Source organism: Stegodyphus dumicola, chromosome 9 (assembly GCF_044657685.1).
Source record: "Stegodyphus dumicola isolate Sdum_Otavi_A_Nest chromosome 9, ASM4465768v1".
Lineage (NCBI taxonomy): Eukaryota > Metazoa > Arthropoda > Arachnida > Araneae > Eresidae > Stegodyphus > Stegodyphus dumicola.
Genome location: NC_140776.1, coordinates 181036277 through 181059119, shown reverse-complemented (window position 1 = coordinate 181059119; position 22843 = coordinate 181036277). Strand labels below are relative to the sequence as shown.

The window sequence follows — 22843 nt, the reverse complement described above, 5'->3', positions numbered from 1 at the left end:
TAGTATATTAAAATATTTTTGAGATTGAGACTGATTTAAAAAAAGAAATCCATTTAGCTTATTAGATCAAATTAATTTGACTTTTAAGAGAGAAATTTATAAAATATATTTTGTAAATACTACAATCTGCAAAAGAAACTGTAAATTAAATTTTCCTGAATATTGTGATGTTAAAGCCATCACAATATTTAGGAAAAAGTTAAGGAAAGTTTGTTTCACTTTATATCTACATCTACCTATCTTGCTATATGAGCTACGGTTTCCTTTCCATAAAGTATTCCTAGTTTCCTGCTCATTTGGTGATGTTACCAAAGAGATCTGTAGGAACTAGCAGGATACAACAATATTAATTGTATGAATACTCAAACTAAATAACTTTATTCAGTTTAACTGCAAACAAATGCATTCAATGGAAAAATAAGCACAAACAAGAAAGAACTGACGACTGCTAAAATCTTCCTGCATAGAATCTTATGAATGATGTAGTTTTAACTCTGTTCCTGTCACAGGTGTGAAAAAATTTATTCTATGGCCATTTCTGTTCTTTCCACAAGTAGTCCAGCTTCTGCATGAAATATTACATCTTTTGTTACGTTCACTGTTAACAGATACACTTTGACAAAGCTGAACTGAAAGCCAACAAACTTGCAGTTGGTGATCATTCTTGCTTGCTTGTGCTAATGTTTACACAGAACTTCTTAACATAAAAAATATGCATCAATATTCAACTACATAAATATTCAATTTTTTCAACTTTATTTGTGTTTTAATCTATATTCCATATTATTTAGAATTGCTCATAAAATTGTTTATAAATAATAAAAACCACCATAAATATTTGAAATTCTTTTAGAGATTAATGGGAGGGGGAACCTTTTCTTTTCCTAATCAATACTTCTACACAATGTAACCCTTTGCAACCAACAATAATAATTTAAATATTCCAGACAAAAGTAAAAACCATGTGCTTTTTTACAAAGAATTATTTTATTATTCGAAACTTTTATATTAAAACATTGTTAGCAATGTTCAAATCACATTAACTTTAAAACAGTTTCGTGCTCAGAAAAAATGTAATGATAAAAAGTGATCCTTTCTTCATTTCTTTTCGAATCATATATTCCTTTTGTCCATCAGCCATTTTCTTTTATAACCCGAGATCATCATCAATTCATCGACAACAACTGGAATCTGAAAAATATATGATTAAAAGATTTGCTATTTTTTTCTTTTGAAACAGGTAAAAACTAAGAACGTTAATTATAAATTAAATTTGATAGCCTTTTAAATACTCCAGTTCATTGAAGAGTATGTTAATTTTGTATTTCCCTTTATAAATATATCTTTTTGGATAACATATATTTGTAAGCACAAGAAATATATTTTTAGCAGCCTGTTTAACTTCAATCGAAACGCCACTTTAAAAGATAATGATTTTTCCAAAAAATGTACTAGAACCTGAAGAACAAACTCTGGTGAATTTTTCAGACAATAGCACACTGAAATACTACCAAAAAACTTAAGTTTTAAGAATTGATTTACTTGATGATGTATATAACCCAAAATATGCATGCGACTCACGTGTAATCCTAGCTTAGTGGTAAAGCTGATGGTAACGATGTCCACTTTTTGGAGTCGTGAGTTCGAATCCCATACGCTTTTTGCACCATGTCTGCAACTTTCTTACCTTTTTATTCCAATTTGATCTATATTCGTGTTTTATAATTTATTTCTATTATTATATGCATTAAATATATTGTTTTATTTATGCTCTTATTTATTTAAATTTTTCCCGCAAAAAAGTTTGAAAATTATATAATACTAATTTAAAGCATATCCTGTACATATATATTTGAATTTAACAAACATTCTCTATTCGTAAAAAGCAAATTTAAAGTTAATTAAATTTAAATGAAATTTAATGCAAACAAAGAATTGATTAATTATTGCTGTGCAAGTATCAAAATCCATGAATAAATATATAATTCCAAAAATTTATTAATCCTTAAAAAATTTATAAAAATGCATAAGTGAATAATGGGATAGATTATTAATCCTAAAAAAATTATAAAAATGCATAAGTGAATAATAGGATAGATTATTAATCCTAAAAAAATTATAAAAATGCGTAAGTGAATAATAGGATAGCTTATTAATCCTAAAAAATTTATAAAAATGCATAAATGAATAATAGGATAGATTTAATCCTAAAAAACTTATAAAAATGCATAAGTGAATAATAGGATAAATAAGTTTTTGGAATTATATATTTATTCATGGATTTTGATACTTGCACTTGATTTACATATGCTCTCAGAATTTAAATGATATTGTATATTAGTTCGCAGCAATAATTAATCCTTTTTCATTTAAATTTAATTAACTTTTAATTTTTACGAATAGAAAATGTTTGTTAAATTCAAATTTCATTCCTTGCAGCAATGGCGCAAGAGAATTATTTAAATTTAATTTATTTTATTTTGAAACCCTGCAGATATATATATATATTTTCGTTTCACTTTTATGTGAATGTATATACATGTGCTCAGACTTTGGGATGTTTACGACTCTAAACTTTCATTCCAATTAACATGAGACAGTATTAATGCCCTAAACATTTTTTTAACAAAAAATTACTATAATAATTGCTTTTAAATTCAGTCCTCTCCTGCAGAAGCGCAGAAATTAATTAATTAAATATATTTCTTTACCTAATGTGTGTATATATAAAGAGAAAAATCTTATTTTTATAACTTGTATAAAAAGAGATATGAATTAAAAATGTTTAAATTAAAAATTATATTTTATGGATTATGTATAAAATATAACTGCCCATAGTGCATTTTAAAACAAACGAGATTTCTAATAAATTATCCAGCTATGACCCTGAAGTCAGCGGTATTACAAGCATAGCAAATTTTGCGTAAATATTGTGAACCTTTCCTTACAGTTGCTCTGTACTTTTAAAGTACCAACTATTTTTTAATCCCTTTAACTTTTTTATTTTATGTTATTTATTTGTTTACTTTTTCACTAACAGTACATTTTAGTTTTAATAATATATATATTATTTCATAATATTTAAGGCTTCTAGAAACACAAAATTTTTTTTAAAATTTATTTCAGCTTCTATGGAATTCGTGATGTTCATAATATGCATTATAACCTTACTTATCTAAAATTCCATATCAAATCCAAAATAAACAATACTCGCTTAAGCGGGAAAAATTCAGATGTTCAGCGTCGTAACTCGCGAACTGCCAAAATATTACAGTGACACCTAGCAGCGGAAAATGAAAATATTTTATGGATACGCAGCAGTGGAAACGCTTGTACGGATGCCGTAGGCGTGTCTTTAATTGACGCAACGCGTTCGTACGCAATAGTGGAAACGAGCCTTTATGATTGCCTGGGGCATTTAAAATGTTAGGGCTGCACCTATTTAACAAATAGCCAATACATTTTTTTAACAATTTCAGTCTCTGTCAGCACATAAATCATATTTAACAATAACAGCTTGCATCTGATAAACACACAAACATTGAAAATATTTTATAAACGAGGAAATATCATATTTCAAATATATTTCATACAGCATCTAAGATCTGAAAAAGAAATCTCATAATAATAATGATGTAGTATTAAATGATTTACCTTTTCCTCAAGTGAAATCTCAATTTTATTTAAACTAAAATATACAAATTCAGTTAATGTAACCCTAGTAAAAACGTTGAATAAAATTAATATACAAACTATTTATGAATACTGTGAAAGATTGAAATTCAGCAACCTACTAATTATAATAAAAACTTTTTCATGAAAATCCTGAATTTGTTAGTGCCATAATTAAAATGAAATGCAATCTAACAACTATTAACAAAATAAAAATAGCACACTGAAATTTCAAAACATGCAGGCAACTTTTTGGTGCTCTTAATCTATTCAAGAAGCATAACAATTTATTCGGCTCATCAATGAAACTGAAGCTCTTTCGTTAATATTATTTGTTGGTTACATTTATAACATCCTTTCTATATTTTTAATAACATTTAGTCCTCTGTTATTTATTTGAATTAGTAGTATCAGATTGATTTAATTTAGGGAACCAAATGAACTTCATATTTAGGTTAGTATTTTTCTGTCAATTATAACTAAGAGTTACTCTCTGTGCCCCCTTTTTTAAATGCCTTTATATTAATGTAATTTTCATAACTGCAAGCATTGTCAATAGTATTACTGCAGTAAATTGGGAGTTCACTTTACAGTCAATTGTACTTCAAATAATAACCCACGAGAATAATACTGATAAACATCAGCACGTTTGATGCTAAATTAAAAATTTGAAATAATCATTCTCAAAATTATATTATTCTATGATAATATTTTTAAAAGACAGAGTATATTTAATATGAAAAGAATTTGGCACTTTCTTAAGGTACAACCCCACCGAAAAACTGCGAATTCGTCGTTTTCAGAGCATTCACGAACTCGCAGACAACTCATTTTTTGCAAAGCTAATGCACCAAAGATGGAGCCATTTTCAAAATGACGGTGCATTAAAAATTCTGTAAAAGAAAGAACAATTAAGTAAATTTTAAAAGCAAGGTACGTCAGCAATAAAACACAAATCTTTTTCAAAAAATTCTTTCTCTCCCCCCCCCCAATTACATTTCCATCAAATTCACTACAGAAAAATAAATTATCATAAAATTCATTAAAATACAATTCTAGAATGTGAATTTTTGTATTCTCTATTTTTGGACAAGACGTCATGTTTCTGCAGCTACTCTAAGCTTTCTTCTTTATCAGCTGATAAACTTCACAGTCCCATTACAAATCATTACACGAAAAACAAATACACTCTATTACAAAAAGGAACTCTAATCAAAGAAATGAAATTGAATTTGAAAAGGTATTAATCTAAGTACATTTAAAAAGAGGTGAGCTAATCCACATACCAGGGATGCCCCATAAATACTTCCTGACACCATCACGGCTTGCCACATAGCTACTTTGACGACATACTGCCTTGCCTCAAAAATACTTTTTTCATGCCTTTTAGTCAGGACGTGGATAACCAGAAAGTAATGCTTTTTTATATTTCAAAGTTGCAGCTATGATCCTGCTATCTCATTTAAAATATATTAAAAAAAAAGGGGGGAAAGAGGCTACTGAAACATTAAAAAAATTAAAAGTATCAACTCAAATTTTGGAAATTAGAAAAAAATGTTTAATTATATACGGCTAAATGCATTGTTTTAATTATGCATCTCTGACTGCTCTATAAGTGGCATGAAATGATCAAGATTTCTTCTCAATTGTCTCAGTTTAAATCGGCATTTTCGAAGAAGTGATAGAACAAGAATAATACTGATGTAGAAATTTGTGGGAAAAGAAAGGATTCAGCGTCAAATCCTCTGAAATATACAGTAAAACATGACTATGGCCTAACAGCCACTGAAGTTTTTTGAAATTAAGCAAAGTTTATGTAAGGGTTGGCAAGGTTTTTTTCCCCTCAATAGTGTGGGTGGGTGGGGGGGAACATTAAAAAAAATCCAGCACAAGAAATAGATTTTTTCCAACATTGTAACAGAAATTCAAGAAACGAATTTTTGAGCGTATTTTATGTTTATATTATTTTATCTATATTCATATATTAACACTTATATTACTAATTAAATTATTTTCATTTTCTATATAACTTAAGATTGTATTGTATTATTCAGTTATGGCAAAGCACACGAGGGCTTGAAGCTGCAGTTGAAAGACAAATGTGTGTGTGATTATGGCAAAGCCACGAGGGCTATCTGCCTAAAGGGAGGGATGCCTTTCGTGGAGGACTTTCTAAGGGAAACTGGCTCGTATACACGTTACACATGGCGAAAACCACGAAAACGCCCATGCAGCCAGCCCGTTCGCGGGATTCAAACCTCGGACTGAACTACCAGTGTTCAGCGTCTTTACCGCTCGGCCGCTGGTGGGCCCTATATAACTTAAGAAGCCTTGTCAATATGTTTGCAAAACCTTTTTTTTTTTTTTTTTTTAATTGGTAATACGTGGGCCATCCAGGAAGTAGATTACGTTTCCGTCTGTGTCCGCTAGGGGCGGGGCTAGCGCGGCCATCTTGGGGTCAGAGCGTTGCGCAGCTCAGTCTGCATCTAGCCGTGCTAGTGAGAGGTTCGTGCTGTGCTCCGTTCAGATACTGTGACGGTTTGAAATGTCTGCGTTAATTGAAAATCCCGCGAGCTGCGAGGTGCGCTCAGTAATAAGGTTTCTGACTGCAAAAAACTGTAAACCGATAGAAATCTATCGGCAGCTTCGTGAAGTGTATGGGGACAACATTATCACTGAAGGTGGAGTGCGTCAGTGGGTCATAAGATTTCAAAATGGCCGAACCAACGTTCACGACGAAGATCGAAGTGGGAGACCCAGCATAGTGACCGCCGAACTTCTCGAAAAAGTCGATGCTAAAGTCCGTGAAAATCGAAATTTCACAATAACGGAACTTTCTTTGAGTTTTCCACAAATTTCGCAAAGTTTGTTGCACGAAATCATCAGCGAAAAGCTTGGTTACCACAAGTTTTGTGCAAGATGGAAGGCAAGAAGAGGTAACGAAGTGGTTGAAGGCGCAGGCGGCCGAATTTTTCGACGAAGGAATTTCCAAGCTCGTACATCGCTACGATAAATGCCTTAATTTGTATGGTGACTATGTAGAAAAGTAGTATTTGAGTGTGGCTTTCATCTGTATATAATAAAATTTGTTTCCTATACTTTGTTTATTTTTTTATTCCAAAACGTAATCTACTTTCTGGATAGCCCTCGTATATATTCATGAAAGAGATAAAAATATATAAAATTAATATCAGCTAAAATTGGTAAACTATTTACCAGGACGATAAAAATTAAAATACATACATACATATACTACATACTTATCACAGTTGCCATCTCTGAAAAGTCAAAAACTAGGAGTTTTTGTGCCGTGTGACAGCATGCCTTCAAAATAACTCCAAACTGACTTTAAAACAATAAGGCATGATTCAGATTACTCAACCATTTATACTATGATTTTGATGTAAAAATACATTAACATTTATTTAGGTTAATTAAATATGGCAGCCCACCAGCCAGCACTGGATCTTTGATTTTTCTGATGTGGGGCAAAAGCTGAAATTGCTGCCCTCACCCATCATCCTTTAAGTTTCTCTAAAAAGTTTTAATTTCTTTAATAAATACAGAAATAGGTAGGGTTTGAGGTAAAAACCTAAGCTCCCTTATAGACTAAATTCTTAATGTGCCCCCCAAGGCTATAAAAGAAAAAACGCAACGAAGTTACATAATTAGAAATTCATCCCCTCCCTGCTGAGGAGAATGCTCTTTCTGGTGAGATTACTTTCGGATTGAAGCCTAATCCTAACTCTAATCCTGAATGCTTCTAATCCTCCAGTCCTCGCCACCATTCGTTTTCCGTTCTAGGGACTACGGGCAACTCCTAAGCTTCTCACTATTCTGTATTATTGCATTACTGGTTAAATTATATGAATATGACAAAGACAGGAGGGCTACCTGCTTAGAGGAGAGGTGCTTCCGTGAAAGAACTTTTTAAAGGAAACTGGCTCGTATTCACATTACACATGAGGAAATCTAAGAAGAGAAACCATGCAACCAGCCCGTTCTTTTGGGTTTGAACGCAGGCAAGGTCAAACTACCAGTATTCAGCAATCTTAATCACTTGGCCACTGCTTAGGACATTTGTTTGATTATTTATTATGTGTTTCGCCATTACGCACTGCATAGAAAGGGAGGATTGCCTTGTGGAAAAAATTTTTAAGGAGACTGACTGGTATCTGTTTAGAGGAGAGGTGCTTTCATGGAGGAACTTTTAAAAGGAAACTGGTTCGTATTCACGTTACACATGAGGAAATCCACGAAAGCAAACCATGTAGCCAGCCTGTTCACCTGGGTTTGAATCCAGGCAAGGTCGAACTACCAGTATACAGCGATCTTAATCACTCGGTCACTGCTAAGGACGTTTGCCTGATTATTTACTATGTGTTTCGCCATTAGGCTCTGCATGGAAAAGGAAGAATATCCCGTGGAAAAAACTTTGTTAGAAAAACTGGCTTGTATCAATGTTACACACGGAGAAAATCACGGAAATACTCATATAGCCAGCCCATTCACCTATACTTGACCCTCGGACCAAACTACTAGTGATCAGCAGCTTTTATTGCTCAGCCACTAATGAAACCGTTGCATACAAAATAAGGGCTATTGCCAAAAGGAAGTAATCTGAAATGATTATACAGAATATGGGCTATTACTGAGAGTATTCGTACTTCCTGTCTTGTTTTTCATACTTCCTATTTCATAAGTAATTTTAAGTTCTTACCTGCCTTAACGCTATTAAAATATCATGGAATTAGTAACAAAAATTAAAATTTTACACTCTAAGACTTTTGTTCTGCAAACAAGTGCATGGAATCGTCATAATTTGACCTGCGGTTTGATTTTCGGTTGCCAGAATCGCAAGATTTGATAAACGCTCTTGCTCACCGATGATCGTAGATATTTTTTAATATGTTTTAATTTACTAAAACTTCGATCTGACCAGGTTGAAGTGTTCATGATTCATCCTCAAACAGTTCATCAGATTGCTTTTTGTGCTTTTGAATTCTTCATTTATCAGAATAGACTCAACTGCAATTTTTTCTGCTGCTGTTTTAGACTCTTGTATCCAATTTTCCATAGGATTTTTTCTCATTTTTTATAATTCCTCAGTTTTGGTCATTTCTTTCGTTAACTACACAAAACACGGAAGAGGAATTCCTTTTGAATTTCTATATTTACTCGATTGAATTCTGGAAAAATATTTGCTCAAATTTTCAGGCTGAGTAAATTCAAATTTTTCACAGTATGTAACAGATGTCCTACCTCATGCTTTGATTCCGCATCAAGAGAAATATCTTTTATTTCTTTTAAATATTTGAATATTTCCGGTCACAGCCACATATTTTTCCAACCATCGCATCTGGCTGCTTCTTTTTAAGTTGTATTTTGTACATTTTTTAATAATATACTGTCGAGTAGTGTATCCGACAGAAAAGCGAAGTATTTTCTGTGTAATTCCAAACAGATTAACTGCTTCTGGGCACGAAGAAGCAGAATGTATACTGACAAAATACAAGGAGTGAACCAAACATGGCACAAACTCATCCAGCATTTTCATTTCTGTAATTCTAGCTTATACTGTTTTAGAAATGCCAGTAATATTAGACCTGTTGTCGTAAGACTGATACCAACATTGTCCAATATCTAAACCATCAACTGTCAACTAAGACACTGATTTTCTACAATGCATTCAGAAATACATTTTCCTATCTTTCCACCAACTTCTATAAAATCAATTAAATTTTCCTTTATCTCACACAATCACCACAGGTTTTTACACATTGAGTCACCTGGTTCATTTTTTTCTGTATGAGACACATATGGGGTAAATATGATTCCTTTCCCTTTGTTAAGTGCTTGTACTTAAGAGTTGAATTATGTTTGGCAAGCGGAGAGATTAAATTCACATAATTTCCTTCGCTAGGTCGAGGACACTTTCTGAACAGGCTATTTGGAATTTCATCAGACCTAAGAAAAGAACAGATTGTTGAAAGATATAATACCACATCCACAACTATATAGAATTTTTCTCCATTTTTCTTTCTGTGTATGAATGAGTTGCTCAGTATCGTAATCGATGCCTTGGCACAATTTCATTTTTTGTACTCGAATTTTCCCCTTAATCATGCACCTCTGTGGATTCCAGACGCTTCGTGCTCAGTTAATCTTGCTAAAACTTTTTTCCAATTAAAACATGTCAAATGTCTGCCATGACGTACAATGGGATTGAGGTTTACGTTTTCCCGGATGTTTGCCGGCTAATAATACAGATTGACCGCAGAAGAAAGATTGTTGGTGACCGTTCATTTTTTTTTTTTTTTTTTTTTTTTTTTTTTTTTATGACCAGCCAATTCCATGCGTCCAACAAATTAGAAATTTTTAAATTTTTCGTCTTTCTGCTGCCCGCTCCCATCTAAATGAAGACATCTTTATATCATGGTTTCATGTCCTCCAGCTATTCGTTTGATGTCGATGCAGAAGTTTATTCTTTCCAAAAACAGATTCCTGCATTGCTATTTCACTACCGAGTTATGGCTAAAGCATAATTTCATCTCATTGGTTGTTCAATCATAATTTTCTATACTGAATGATGCCTTTTCTTTAAAAAAATTCTATTGCAGACTTTTCATCCTAAGTAATTCCCAAATTGTTAAGTCCATAGGATATCAAAAAAGGATTTAAAAGTTAAACTATTTCAATGGCATCTTAAGAAATATAGAACTATCTAAGGTGCTACTTCGGAAGACGGTTGCACGGATTTTGGCAAGTAACACGACTTATGGTAAACCTATTGCTGGATAAGTTATTTATGGTAACCGATACTTTGTTGTCATTTTATTTAAAAAATAATGTGTTTTATTATGCATAAATTCTGTGTTTTAAATATTATTTATGGCTTCTAAATATTAAAAATGAATTTAATTTTGCATTTTTATTTGAAATAAAAATTTTGGGTACTATTCGGTTTTGAGGGCTGCAAAAAAATTGCAGCGAAAATGTATGAGCAAAAGTGCCAAATCTAGCAAACGTGCCCATTTAACAGCGAGCCAAATCTAGCATACGCGTTGATTTCAGATTGCGTAAGTTTATATAGTTCTATATTTCTTAAGACACCATTGAAATAATAGTTTAATTTTTAATTCCTTTTTCGATTTTAAATCCTTTTTAAGATGATTGTAAAAATTTTATAGGTTATAATTAAATTTTTTTCCTGAAAAATTTATAATAATTATTTAAAAATACAAAATTTTTTAAATAAATCATAAAAAATTGGTGAATTTTATTTGGAATTAACCTAAATTTTGAAATGTGAAAGAAGGAATCAAATAAGTTTAATTAAAAAAAAAAAGAGATTAATACATACCAAATTAAATTAACACTGAGGAGCTAAAATTTTGAGAGCTAATTTTTTAAAAACTACTCATGTGATTATAAAAATTGGCATGCCATTTCAGAAAAAGTCCCATTTTGAGGGAAAATCCTTATGTTAGAACAATGCTATATATAAATCTAATATATATCCTAATTCGAATTTTTGAGACATGAAAAACACAATTTGGTAGCTCAGTAGAACAGGAAATATAGAAGTCTGTTTTTTTTTTTTTTTTTTTTTTTTGAGCAATGTACATATATACAAGGTCAGGACTGGCTCAGAAAAGATATTTATTTATAATTATACACTATTATGGTAAATTTATTATTTACCTCCATCAATGTTCACCCCACTAGCACTCATACATTTTTATTTTCTCACTGGTCAAATTCATATTGCAGTTCATTTCCTGATTTTGCTTTCTTCCTAATAACTTTATAATGACTCAAATTGGATTCCTTTTAGTGCAGATTTTTACGGAGTCTCCACAATTCTCTGATTTTTTTTTAAGTGAAAATAAATCACTCTGTATTTCAGAAGAAGAATAATGGAAAAAAAAAAAAAAAAAAAAAACAATTACAGAAAGATTCAAAGAAAAATGTAAATTTTTTAATGTATGACATAATCCTTATTTAACAATTTAAATTTGTATTTTAAATTGCTAAAATACATTTTCTTTTCTCATGTTGATATTGTTTATTAAATTTACAATAAATATCAATAGTTTGGGAATCTTTCTAAAAACGAAGGCACGAAAGCCACCAACTTGCACATGCTAAGTAACTTTTACATTTTCCATAAAAAAAATTAACTTAATATTCCATAATTTAACTTACCTTAAAAATTTTAACTTTTAATTATCTATAAAAAATCGTCAGATTGTGCAAAGATGGTTGTGATAGTATGTAAGTACCATATATTTATTCAGAAAGAAAAAAATAAAATTCAATTATTAAAAGAATTGAATCGATATCATTATTAACCCAGTATAATATAGGTTAATCTTCGGATTATGGTAACTTGGCGAAAATTTGGCGACCAACCCTGCTACAGCAATCTGCTAGTTTTTTTTTTTTTTTTCTCACGAAGTAAAGGCATTTTTTTTTTCCCCTCAACATTTTTTTCCAACAATCTGCTAGTCGAATTACGCTTATGCTAGAACTTTTATGGAACAAAAATGCTTAATCATGACGAAGATTAGGTGCGGAATTGGGAGAAAGTGCAGAATCGCCCAATGCTTGCCGCGTTTTTAAGAATTGCACATGCACGGTATCCATGAACACGTCAACCAAATTTCACTTATAAAACCAACCCAGAATTGCACAAAAATGGCACTGCACACACTCTTGACTTTATCCATGTAAACTGCTAAAGTCCTAGCTAGTAACCTTTATCGCCTTACCAAAATGTCATCAAACTTACCATATTCCAAAGATTAGCCATAATATGTTGCAAATGAATAAGAATTCTACCTGTTTTCACTAAATTCTTTAGGTAAAGTAATTTAATTGGGGTAAAAGTTTACAATTGGGTGCCCCTTGTTTTTTTGGCGATTCTTTTTTGACGCCAAGATCGGCGCCAGGAAGACATAATTTCAAAATGGCCCAACACAAAACCAAAATAAAAAGTCAAAGAATTGCATAAACTGTGTCCATGTACACATCGATCTGTTTTCACTTAAAAAAACATCCCAGAATTGCACAAACTAGGCATTGCGCACTGTTTAAATTTGTCCATGTACACATCAATCTATTTTTATTTTAAAAAATTCAGGAGGCTAAAAGCAAAGTTACACTATCATGGTAACCAGAAATAAGATTTCATCGCCAAAATTTTACAAAAAATTGTCGCTAATCGAAGGGGCACCCAATTCTACATTAGAGCCTTAATTTAATCAGTTTGCATTTTACTGATAAAATAATAAAACATTTATTTTTAAATAAGATAAACTGTTATTAATAAATTCATCTTTCTTAATAGCCTTATTCATGCATCATTGTTTATTTCTTCCATTTTCTACTACCATTCTAGAAGAAATCCAAACCTAGTATTTAGCAAATTTTTTCACTTCAGCAAAACACAGCACTTGCTTTTTTGCATTTTTAGCTTCTTTTTTATTATTATTAAAAGACTACATTAAAAATATTATTTAAAAAAATCAAAAATCATTCTAATTTACTCTTTATACATACAACATTTTAGCAAAGCTCAACATTTTTGCTACCCCTGCACCACAAAAACTAATTTTAAGGATAATTTATTAAAACAGCTAGTGAAAATGTCAATTCCAATACCTTAAAAAAATTACAACTCATCAATACCAATAACTTTATATTTGGCAGTAAACATACATTTTCAGATGACATTCATGGAGAGAAGAAGAAAGTAAAATTATGAACAAATTTTAGTACTTTTTTCCATCTGCAATCATTAACACAGTTTGTAACAAAAAAAAAAAAAAAAAAAACAGTTGAACTCCTCTATAATGAACTTGAACGGATGAAAAGTTTGATTTGTTATATATGGTGGTTCATTATACTCGATCTGCTAAGAAAAAAATGGATCATTTCACAAAATAGCACAAAAGTTTATTGACGAACCACTCAGAAAGAGTCTTTACGGCTGTTACATCTAAAAAAAATCTCCTAAATTTCTTTTCAATGTTTTTCAGTTTCACCATACGTTAATAATTTTGCACAAAAATATTACTCGGCATAAAGGTCCTGCTTTAGAAACATCCTTCCAATTGAATATTTAAATCTCAAACATGCATTTACAACGAAAAAAGCACTAAACTGAATGCTGTATGACAGCTCAGTGGAATCAAAGAAGCAATTCAGGCTTTCAGTCTCAATCCATGATACAATTGGATCTTCTAAGGTATATTTATTGTACGTTATAGTTTTCCAAGAATTGAGTGCTATACCTGAATCACACAGCCTTTTTCTAGAGTACAGATAAACGGAGGGTAATGAAAATAAAAGAAAGTTGTCTTTCGTTTTGGAACATTCTAAACAGGATGAATTTACGGGTTAGTAATAAGTCAAGTGAAAGTTACAGAAATTCTGATAAAAAATTTGAAAAATACAAACAAAACAAAACAAAAACAAACAAAAAAAAATCAGTTCAAGATATCTAGAAATTTTATCTGATTTTTATACATTTAGAAGTTTGCTATAGCCATATAAAATAATAATTAAGTTTACACGAAGTTGGATAGGGCCAAAAAATTCGTTTGCTATATCCAGAGGTTCGTTATAAATCGAGTTCGCTATGATTGTACACATAGGTATAAATGCCTTAAGTTAGAAATAATATATAAAAGGATTTTCATAAGCCTAATTTTTTAACGGAATTTTATCTCTAGCATTCTAAAAACACAAGTAACAAAGAATATTAAATAAATGATTAAAACAACAACAAAAAAAAAAAAAAAAAAAAAAAATTGCATACATTTTCCACTAATATAGAATAAAAATTTACCTTGGAAACAGAACCTTACGAAGGTTTCGGAGCATTTGATTCTTTACGATTGGCTTCTGTATTGTGCATTTTAGTAACTAATTTACGCACATGTCCACAAGGATCGTGCTTATTAGTATGCTCACTAACTTCTTTCTTAGATCGCTGTTTTCCACTATGACCAGCATTCATGTATTTATCCTGATCATAATTGAAATGTTCATACTCGTCGAAATGCTCTTCAGACATAACTGCTCTTTACTGAAAAAAATAACACAACGTTTGTTATCAAGCTTCCTTTCGGAATATTCACAACTGAATAATAAAAGTAGTAGAACAATTATTTCGCTTTCGCTTTTTACGATTCAAACAAATTTGGTTATCGATATCCTTGATAATTATGTATTTGGTATAATAACAGAAACTGACAGATAATAGAGTTTTAAAAATCAAGAATTAAAAAAACAGCTGAAAAGTAGACTTAATTTTAGAATAAAATGTTTTAATGTTATTCTTTTAACAGTCGCTTGATTAGCAAATAAAATTCCGAAATTTATTTGCCTACTTACTGATAGGACTGGCCTTTATATTGAATTTGTAAACAAATAAAAATAAGTTCTTTATGATGTCATCTTTATTTGATAAAGTGCAAATTTTCTTAACGATGACATTTTTTCTTTCTTTAAAAATATAGCACAACAATGATGTGGTACGGCGGGCTAAAAGATGTAGACACAACATATCAAATGAAGTGCTTAAATTAGCGAAAGTGAAACCAACTTGTGGAATTGCTCGTGTGTGTGATAAATTTTGAAATTAAATATTGGAATATATTTATGTACACGATTTGAGTATTCGACTGATAAGACATCAGTTTCTCTTGTTTTCTACTCATCGAACTCTTGTTTTCTACTCAAGAATAAAATAGAATCCGATGGGAAATGGGAAGCTTTCCCCCATTTTTTGTCTCTAAAAACTAATTAAATTAGATTGCTGAATTCTAATCGAACGATTCATCGAAAACAAAGCTTATCCGCAAATCTCTTTATAATGTTGGTAAAAAAATCTATAGTCCAAATTTATTAAATCTGGATATTCAATCTTTTTTTTTCCATAAAAAGGAAAGTCTTATTATAGTGATGGGATGTTTACGACTTCTGAAAATAACATCAGAAATTTTTAATTAATTAAAATAAAATTGGAATAAGCTTTTGCTTTGACTTCCGTTCAGAATTTATTATTATTATTATTATTATTTTGAGATAAAATATTCAGCTCAAAAATTAGCATTTTATTTTTAGATTGAGAAAATCATGGCACAAAAATTAATGGGACACGACAGCTAATGAAATCACCTCTTATAAATGCAATATATACATTTGAGACATTTTATTTTACATCAAAACCTAAATGGCAGTTTCTAAAACGGATTCTGTAATCAAGTTTGCTTATATACAGATGTTCCCTATGTTATGAATGAGTTACGTTCCGAAAGACCGATTGAATGTCTTCTTAAAATGTTAATAGTTTCGCTCTGCACGTCTCCTAACGATGTTCATTATATAAGAATTATAAATACTATCAAATAAGCATTTAAAAATACAGAAACGAATAAAGGATACATTTTAAATTTTAGGCAGAATATATTAGAAAGGAATAAAGAACTTATTAAACAGCGCTTAACTTGGTACCTTCCTTGAGAACCAATTTGCTCCTATCTGCGAAAGTTCGTAAAGTGGAGGAAGTCTGTAATTGCATTGTCTATTATTTTTCCTTTCGCAAGTTTTTCTCCCTTTTCTTTATAAAGAAAGAAGTGATTTTTTTTTTTTTTATTTTTTTTTTTTTTACTACTGTCTGTTGTTTGATGAATACTTCAAAAGCATTATAAATGAATACAGAACTTACTATACAGTACATTTGCAATTCCTTTGCAGATGTCCCGTTTTATCTTGTAGTGAAAAATTTCGAACTTTCACTTTATTTGCATAGTTTTTAATTTTTTCTATGTTTACTTTTATAGTTACACATTTTTATAATCATCAAATTTGTTCTGGGTAAGCGAAGATCACATTATTCAATACTTTCTTTAAATTTAAATATTTTATACACAGACGAGACACAAAATAATATAAACGAAGTGCAATTTAAAACAAACTCCACAAAACTTTCTTAGTAGAAAGTTAAACCAGCCTTTGAATGAAGCATACACTGTATGCTATGTGAGATGGATACGTAATAGGTCTTGCATAACATTTAAAGACATATGAAATCATTCCTTCTGTAGATAATTCTCTAATCCGGAAATGAGGTAGAATTCGAGAACGAAGTTTGACTTTAAATACTTCCACAATTCAGGGACTGAGGGAATCCAAACGAGATACCCTACTTCCACGTCATACACTTCAAGCCATGCCACATTACATCTAGCTGTGTCGGAAAACACAGCTGGCAGTACTTGAAAAAGTAGTCGCGCTTTAGGGAAATAAAGAATGTGGTCAAAAGGCTGGGAACGATCCAATAGTGACTGCGGTTTGACCTTATTCTGCAGAATAACAGAGCATCATAATTTTACCATTGCTCATACAGGTACAGTACATGGGGTCCTCACAATTCCATGACCATAGGAAAAGCCACAGGAGTCTCCAGGAAGCTCCGAAACTTTCTTGACGCCTCCTCACCATTAGGGGGCCCACCAGCGGCCGAGCGGTAAAATCGGTGAACACTGGTAGTTCGGTCCGAGGTTCGAATCCCGCAAACGGGCTGGCTGCATGAGCGTTTTCGTGGTTTTCACCATGTGTAACGTGTATACGAGCCAGTTTCCCTTAGAAAGTCCTCCACGAAAGCATCTCTCCCCTTAGGCAGATAGTCCTAGTGTGCTTTGCCGTATTCTCAATACACCACCACATCACCACTGGATCTTATTCGCAAGAAGCACATTTACATATCAATATTAAGACCCATCCTTACATATGCCTCCCTTGCATGGTGCTCTGTTTCCCCCTCTCTATTAAATAAATTGCAGGTTTTCCAAAACAACTAATTACGAAAAATCACAGGAGCCCCCTGGTTCATTAGCAATGAACAGTTACACAGAGACCTTAAACTCCAAAATCTGGCGTTATTCATCAATAAATGAAATAACAATTTTTTCAAGAAAGCCATCACCAACGCGGAGGTAAATTATTCTGACAATTTTAAGAATGAGCTCCTAGAAATTGACATCAATTTAAGGCCTTATGCAACCCACATTTATCGGAATCCCTTATAAATATTCCTAACTTCTGCCAGCCAATTTTGAAGTTTCAAAGTATGACTTTTTCAAAGTATGACTATGGCCTGGGCCACATCTACACAATCTTCCTGCAGTCCCTTATCAAGGTATTCCTGCGAAGCACTGTATGTTATGTCTTACCTAACCGGGGTTATTTGAGGTGCCTGTAATAGCGGAATATAATTCCTGCTGAAACAGGCATATCAAAAGTATCAAAGAACAGGTACAATCCAGCCGCACAAACTATGCAGTTCCGTCCTAATTTTGAAGAAGAACACCCCACTTCCCCAACCATCGAAGTTTAGAGAGTACTTTCGGCTCACCTCGTAATTTGAGTGCCCCCTTGCCGCACAGACACTACACACTTACAAACATCAATATCTTCTTTGGGATTCGAACCCGGGCCCATTGATATGGCAGTCAGCGTCACTAACCGCTACAGCGTCTGGGCGGTATACAGAATAACAAGTGGGCCAAGACCACGCTAATAGTACCACATATCATCAGGAATCCATCCCCATGTTTCACAGCTGGCAAGATGCAGGCAGGCGTAAATGCTTCTCTGATTTCTCCAGACACAAACGCGCCCAGTGATCTGATACAGAGTGAATGCTGTTTCATCAGACCAGGTAGTTTGTTGACAGCATTTAGGGGCCCAGCTTTAAGGGAGATCTACCAACATCTTAAACAATTAACTCCTCCTGTTTAAGAAGATGTTAGGTCTTCAGCACTGACGTCGCTTGAAAGTATTACATGATGTTACCAACGATTTATGGCAAAACCAGCGGCAGAGTAAGCGCTTGAAAGTATTACATGATGTTACCAACGATTTATGGCAAAACCAGCGGCAGAGCAGTCACTGAACACTGGTAGTTCGGTTCGAGGTTCGCATCCCACGAACGGGCTGGCTGCATGGGCGTTTTCCCATATGTAACGTGTATAGAGTCGGTTTCCCTTAGAAAGTCCTCCCTCCCCTTAGGCAGATTCCCGAGGCTTTACCGTAATCACATAAACCAAACCAGCCAGGGGTTTACGAATTGCAACTCCACAACAGTTACCATTTAAAAAAAAAAAAAAAAAAAAAAAAAAAATTGTTTTCCCCAATGCCGAGCACTAGCCATTATACGCATTGACCACTACTAAGGCCGGAAACTTTATTATGGAGACACTTAACAGACGGGCCATCGTTGCTTCCTATTAAGGGACAGACAATTTACATCCATTCCTCCTCCGGGATTCGAAACCGGGGCCTTCGGTATGGCAGTCAGAATAACTAACCACTTTCCTGTCTGGGCGGCTTTAAATCATAATTAAAATTAATTAAATTTAAAAAGCTTTAAAAATTTTCACTTTAAAAGGTATTTAATTTAACAATTTTTATTAAATTAATCATTATTTTACAATTTTTTAAAAAATATTTCGAGAAAATTCAGAAACGTGACTTCTTTGAAAATTCTTCGGCTGTTTCTTGGAAAAGCCCAAGGAATTTTCAACAATACTATTCTTGATATCAATTTTACTATGTGGTATTAATTACATTTTATTATGTTGCTTTTGTCTCAGTTTTGATACGTGTTATTCCGATTGGACGGTTGACTCGTCTTGATTTGCGATCTGATTATTACCTCTTGATTATTTAATTAAACTCGCAGCATACTGCGTAGCTTTAATAATTTTAAATTTTATTTGAAATTGCTTAACTTTTGTTTATATATATATAGAGAGAAAGAGAAATGAAAAATTATCTTCTCTGAAATGTGAACAGGAATTAGATGGTAAATGTGTACTATTGTGGAAACTACGAATTAAAATTTGTAAATAATTAAACTGGAATCTTCAATAAAATGAAAAAATAAAGACTAAAAACAACACAATTATTGCTCATTCCAAAAATAGAAAGATCCCGAGTTATTAAGGGAAATTGGAATCTCTCCATACAATCACCACCAATCCATGAGAAATGCGTTTCAGCATTTCTGAATAAAATCCCTTTCCAAATTTTAAATTTCTATTGAATTTTATAAAATTGAATACAAATTTCTATGAACCAGCAACAATTCTCTTGTTTTTGGATTTTATTTTTGCAATTTATTAACGACTCCAGTGTTATCATTTACAAATCCCGATTTTTAATTTCCACAATAGTACACATTTACTATCTGCTTTCATTTTTCATTTATAATTTTTCATTCACTTATTGTCTATTAAATTAAATTTTACCTTCGCAACAATAGCGCAGGATTTCACTATTCAAGTTCTTTTTAAATAAATTTTAAAATTCATTAATCGGAAGAACACACATTAAAAATGATTCCTTTCTTGATTTAGCTAAATTCGCAGTACACTGTGCGACTTAATTAATATTTTATTCATCTAATTTGAAGTTTCTAAGCTTTTGTTTATATATAAGGCTTTAATCTAACCTGTGCGCACCAAAGCAGCTCTGATTCTTCAATTTAGATCGAAATCCTAACTCTAATCGAAGCGTATTAATACAACATTTCTTACAGCAGGTAGTAAAGTTGATATTAATAATAATTAATGAATGCATGTATCACTTTTCAGCAGCCGCAAGAGGTAAATAAAAAAATTAAAAAAAAAAAAAAAAAAAAGTGATTCTATGCTAGATACAGAAAGAAAAGAAATGTTAATGAGCTGGAATCCAGTTTAGAAAAGCTTTTAAGTGGATTAGAAGCCAAACTTATGAAATAATTTTATCGATCGCGAAGGGCATTGTTCATTTTTTTTTTTTTTTTTTTACTTCGGTATCCCATGTTTTATTATCATATATTAACTTATCTTTATTTCATTTAGATTTTACGATACATTATTTTTCACTCTATTCTTTTTCTCTCTTCATACGTAGCTTTAACGACTCATTATTTATTTTTTTACATTCGCTCCTCATCCATAATGGCCTTCCATGGGGCGGCCTGGCACTTCTAATTTTAGAAGATAAGCTTTGAACATACACTGTCAAAACCAGATTTAACAATTACCAAATGCCAGTTATTAAATGGGAATCATCTGAATAAAATTTTTAAGTCCGCATTATAAAATACTCAGTAAAATTTTTTTGTACACTTTGGACAAAAAGGGGGTCGACAGTTTTATCTCTTCGTTCTACAGGGCTGTTTGAAGAAATTTAAATTGCGTTTTTCAGATCTCGAAAGCGCGACTTGGAATATATATTAGATTTTTATATAGCATTGTTCAAACATAGGTATTTTGATACAAAATCGGACTTTCTCTGATACGACGTATCGATTTTTTTCCATATTTCGATTCTATGACTCAAAATTATGCCAAAGTGCCAAGTTTTGTAAAAATCGAACTGGGTTTTTAAAAAATTAGCTTGTCAGTGTTAATTGAATTGATATATATTTATTAATACTTCTTTTTTTACTATACTTGCACGATTCCTTTTTTCACAATTCGAAATTTAGGTTCAATCCAAATAAAATTCGCAGCTATTTTCTGATTTTTTTCTAAAAATATGTAGTTAGAAAAAAATTTTGAATTATGACCTATAAAATTTTTGTTATCACCTTAAAGTAGATGTATTTGTAAGTAAACCTGCACAACAATTAGAGTTTTTTTATTCAAAATTTCCGAAAATATACATGAATTTATATTGGCGCGTTTTGAAATTTTGTATATTTGTTATAAGCGATAATACTGTCAAATGTGGTTTACTCACTTTGCTAAAAGTTATTTGAAAGAATGAACAATGCATCCTTTTTCCGCTCGGACACAGTGAAAAGGAAAGGATTTCGCAAAGTGAATTCTTTCTTGGCCCAAACCAAGATAAAAAAAATGCGCCAAGATAAATTTTTGAATTTCTCGGTAAGTTTCCCACCAAATTTTACAAAATTTAATTAGGCATAATTTGACTAGTAAAATCGAAATAGGAAAAAGTAGGTATTCATTTCAGAGAAGTCCGATTTTGAAGCGAAATACCTATGTTAGAACAGTGTTATACATAAATCTAATATATATCCTAAGTAATGTTTTTGAGACATGAAAAATGCAAGTTAAATAATTTTGTCAATTGGCCCAGTAGAACGGAAGCCGTAAAACTGTCCTTTTTTTTTTTTTTTTTTTTCCCCACAGAATGTGCCTAACAATCTATCGTCTTGCTTTTTCATGCCAGAGTAATAAAATCAAATATTAATTGATTAAATAGTATTTGAATCTCCATTAAATATTTTACAAATGTCTACAGTAAATTAAGACAGTTCAAATTGTATAAAATTTAACAAGAAAAATTAAGTTTTAAAAATCATCAGTGCTAGGAAAAGGAATTTGAACAACTTAAGTGCCATTAATTCAATAAATTTTATTTGTTGACAAGAAACATTTTCCTCAGTAAGGGCTAAATATTAAAAAACAACTGATCTGAGATGTGATGAAAAACAGGTAGTGCTGACAGGTAAGTTTATAATTTTAAATACAATAAACTCGACTATCCGGAGTAATAGGGATTGTAGTTTTAAATAATTAATAGCTCAACTAAATTACACAAATTTTTCTTTTGACAAAGATTTTTAAAATTGTTTATTTGAAATTGCAAAAATAAGTTTACGAGTACAATTCCTATTAACATTTCAACAAACACTTTTACTATAAATACTCTTGCCCTCAATAAAACAAATAATCTGTACGAAATTTCTGACAAAAATAGTTATGATTAAACTGGAATGAATAAACTGCATCAAAATTTACACAAAATGTAAAATTTTGTCAAGTTTCTAAATATAAAAATTTGTCAAATATGCAATTTTAGATAACAGACTTAAAAAAAAAATCTATTACCTTTTTCTAATCACAATCTTGTAAATCTGTTAGCCACCACACGATCGTGCCAATTTTTTTATCAACAAAAATCCACATAAGAAGAATCAGAACATTGATCTAAGTATTAAGAAATTCTGCTCAAGGCTTCAGTGTCCCAACAGTAAAATCTCTAAATAGTGGTAATTCAACATGAGAGACAGGCTGGTTCCAGGGTTTATTTTGAATATAGTATGGCCTATAAGAGCTATAATCAAAAAAAAAAAAAAAAA

The 22843-nt window shown here is 31.6% G+C and overlaps 1 protein-coding gene across 1 annotated transcript; it reads right to left on the bottom strand.

Moving 5' to 3' along the window:
* Positions 1–968: 968 nt before the first annotated feature.
* Positions 969–14832, bottom strand: LOC146995572 (uncharacterized). Its single transcript, XM_085824421.1, has 2 exons — positions 14528–14832; positions 969–1191 (listed from the first exon to the last, which is right to left on the bottom strand). Exon 1 carries the CDS (start codon positions 14753–14755, stop codon positions 14543–14545), a length of 213 nt encoding a protein of 70 aa, XP_085680547.1. The 5' UTR covers positions 14756–14832; the 3' UTR covers positions 969–1191; positions 14528–14542.
* Positions 14833–22843: the final 8011 nt, after the last annotated feature.

Excerpts from the sequence above, each read along its gene's own strand:
- LOC146995572 (XM_085824421.1), bottom strand. The coding sequence starts at position 14,755 with ATGTCTGAAGAGCATTTCGACGAGTATGAACATTTCAATTATGATCAG.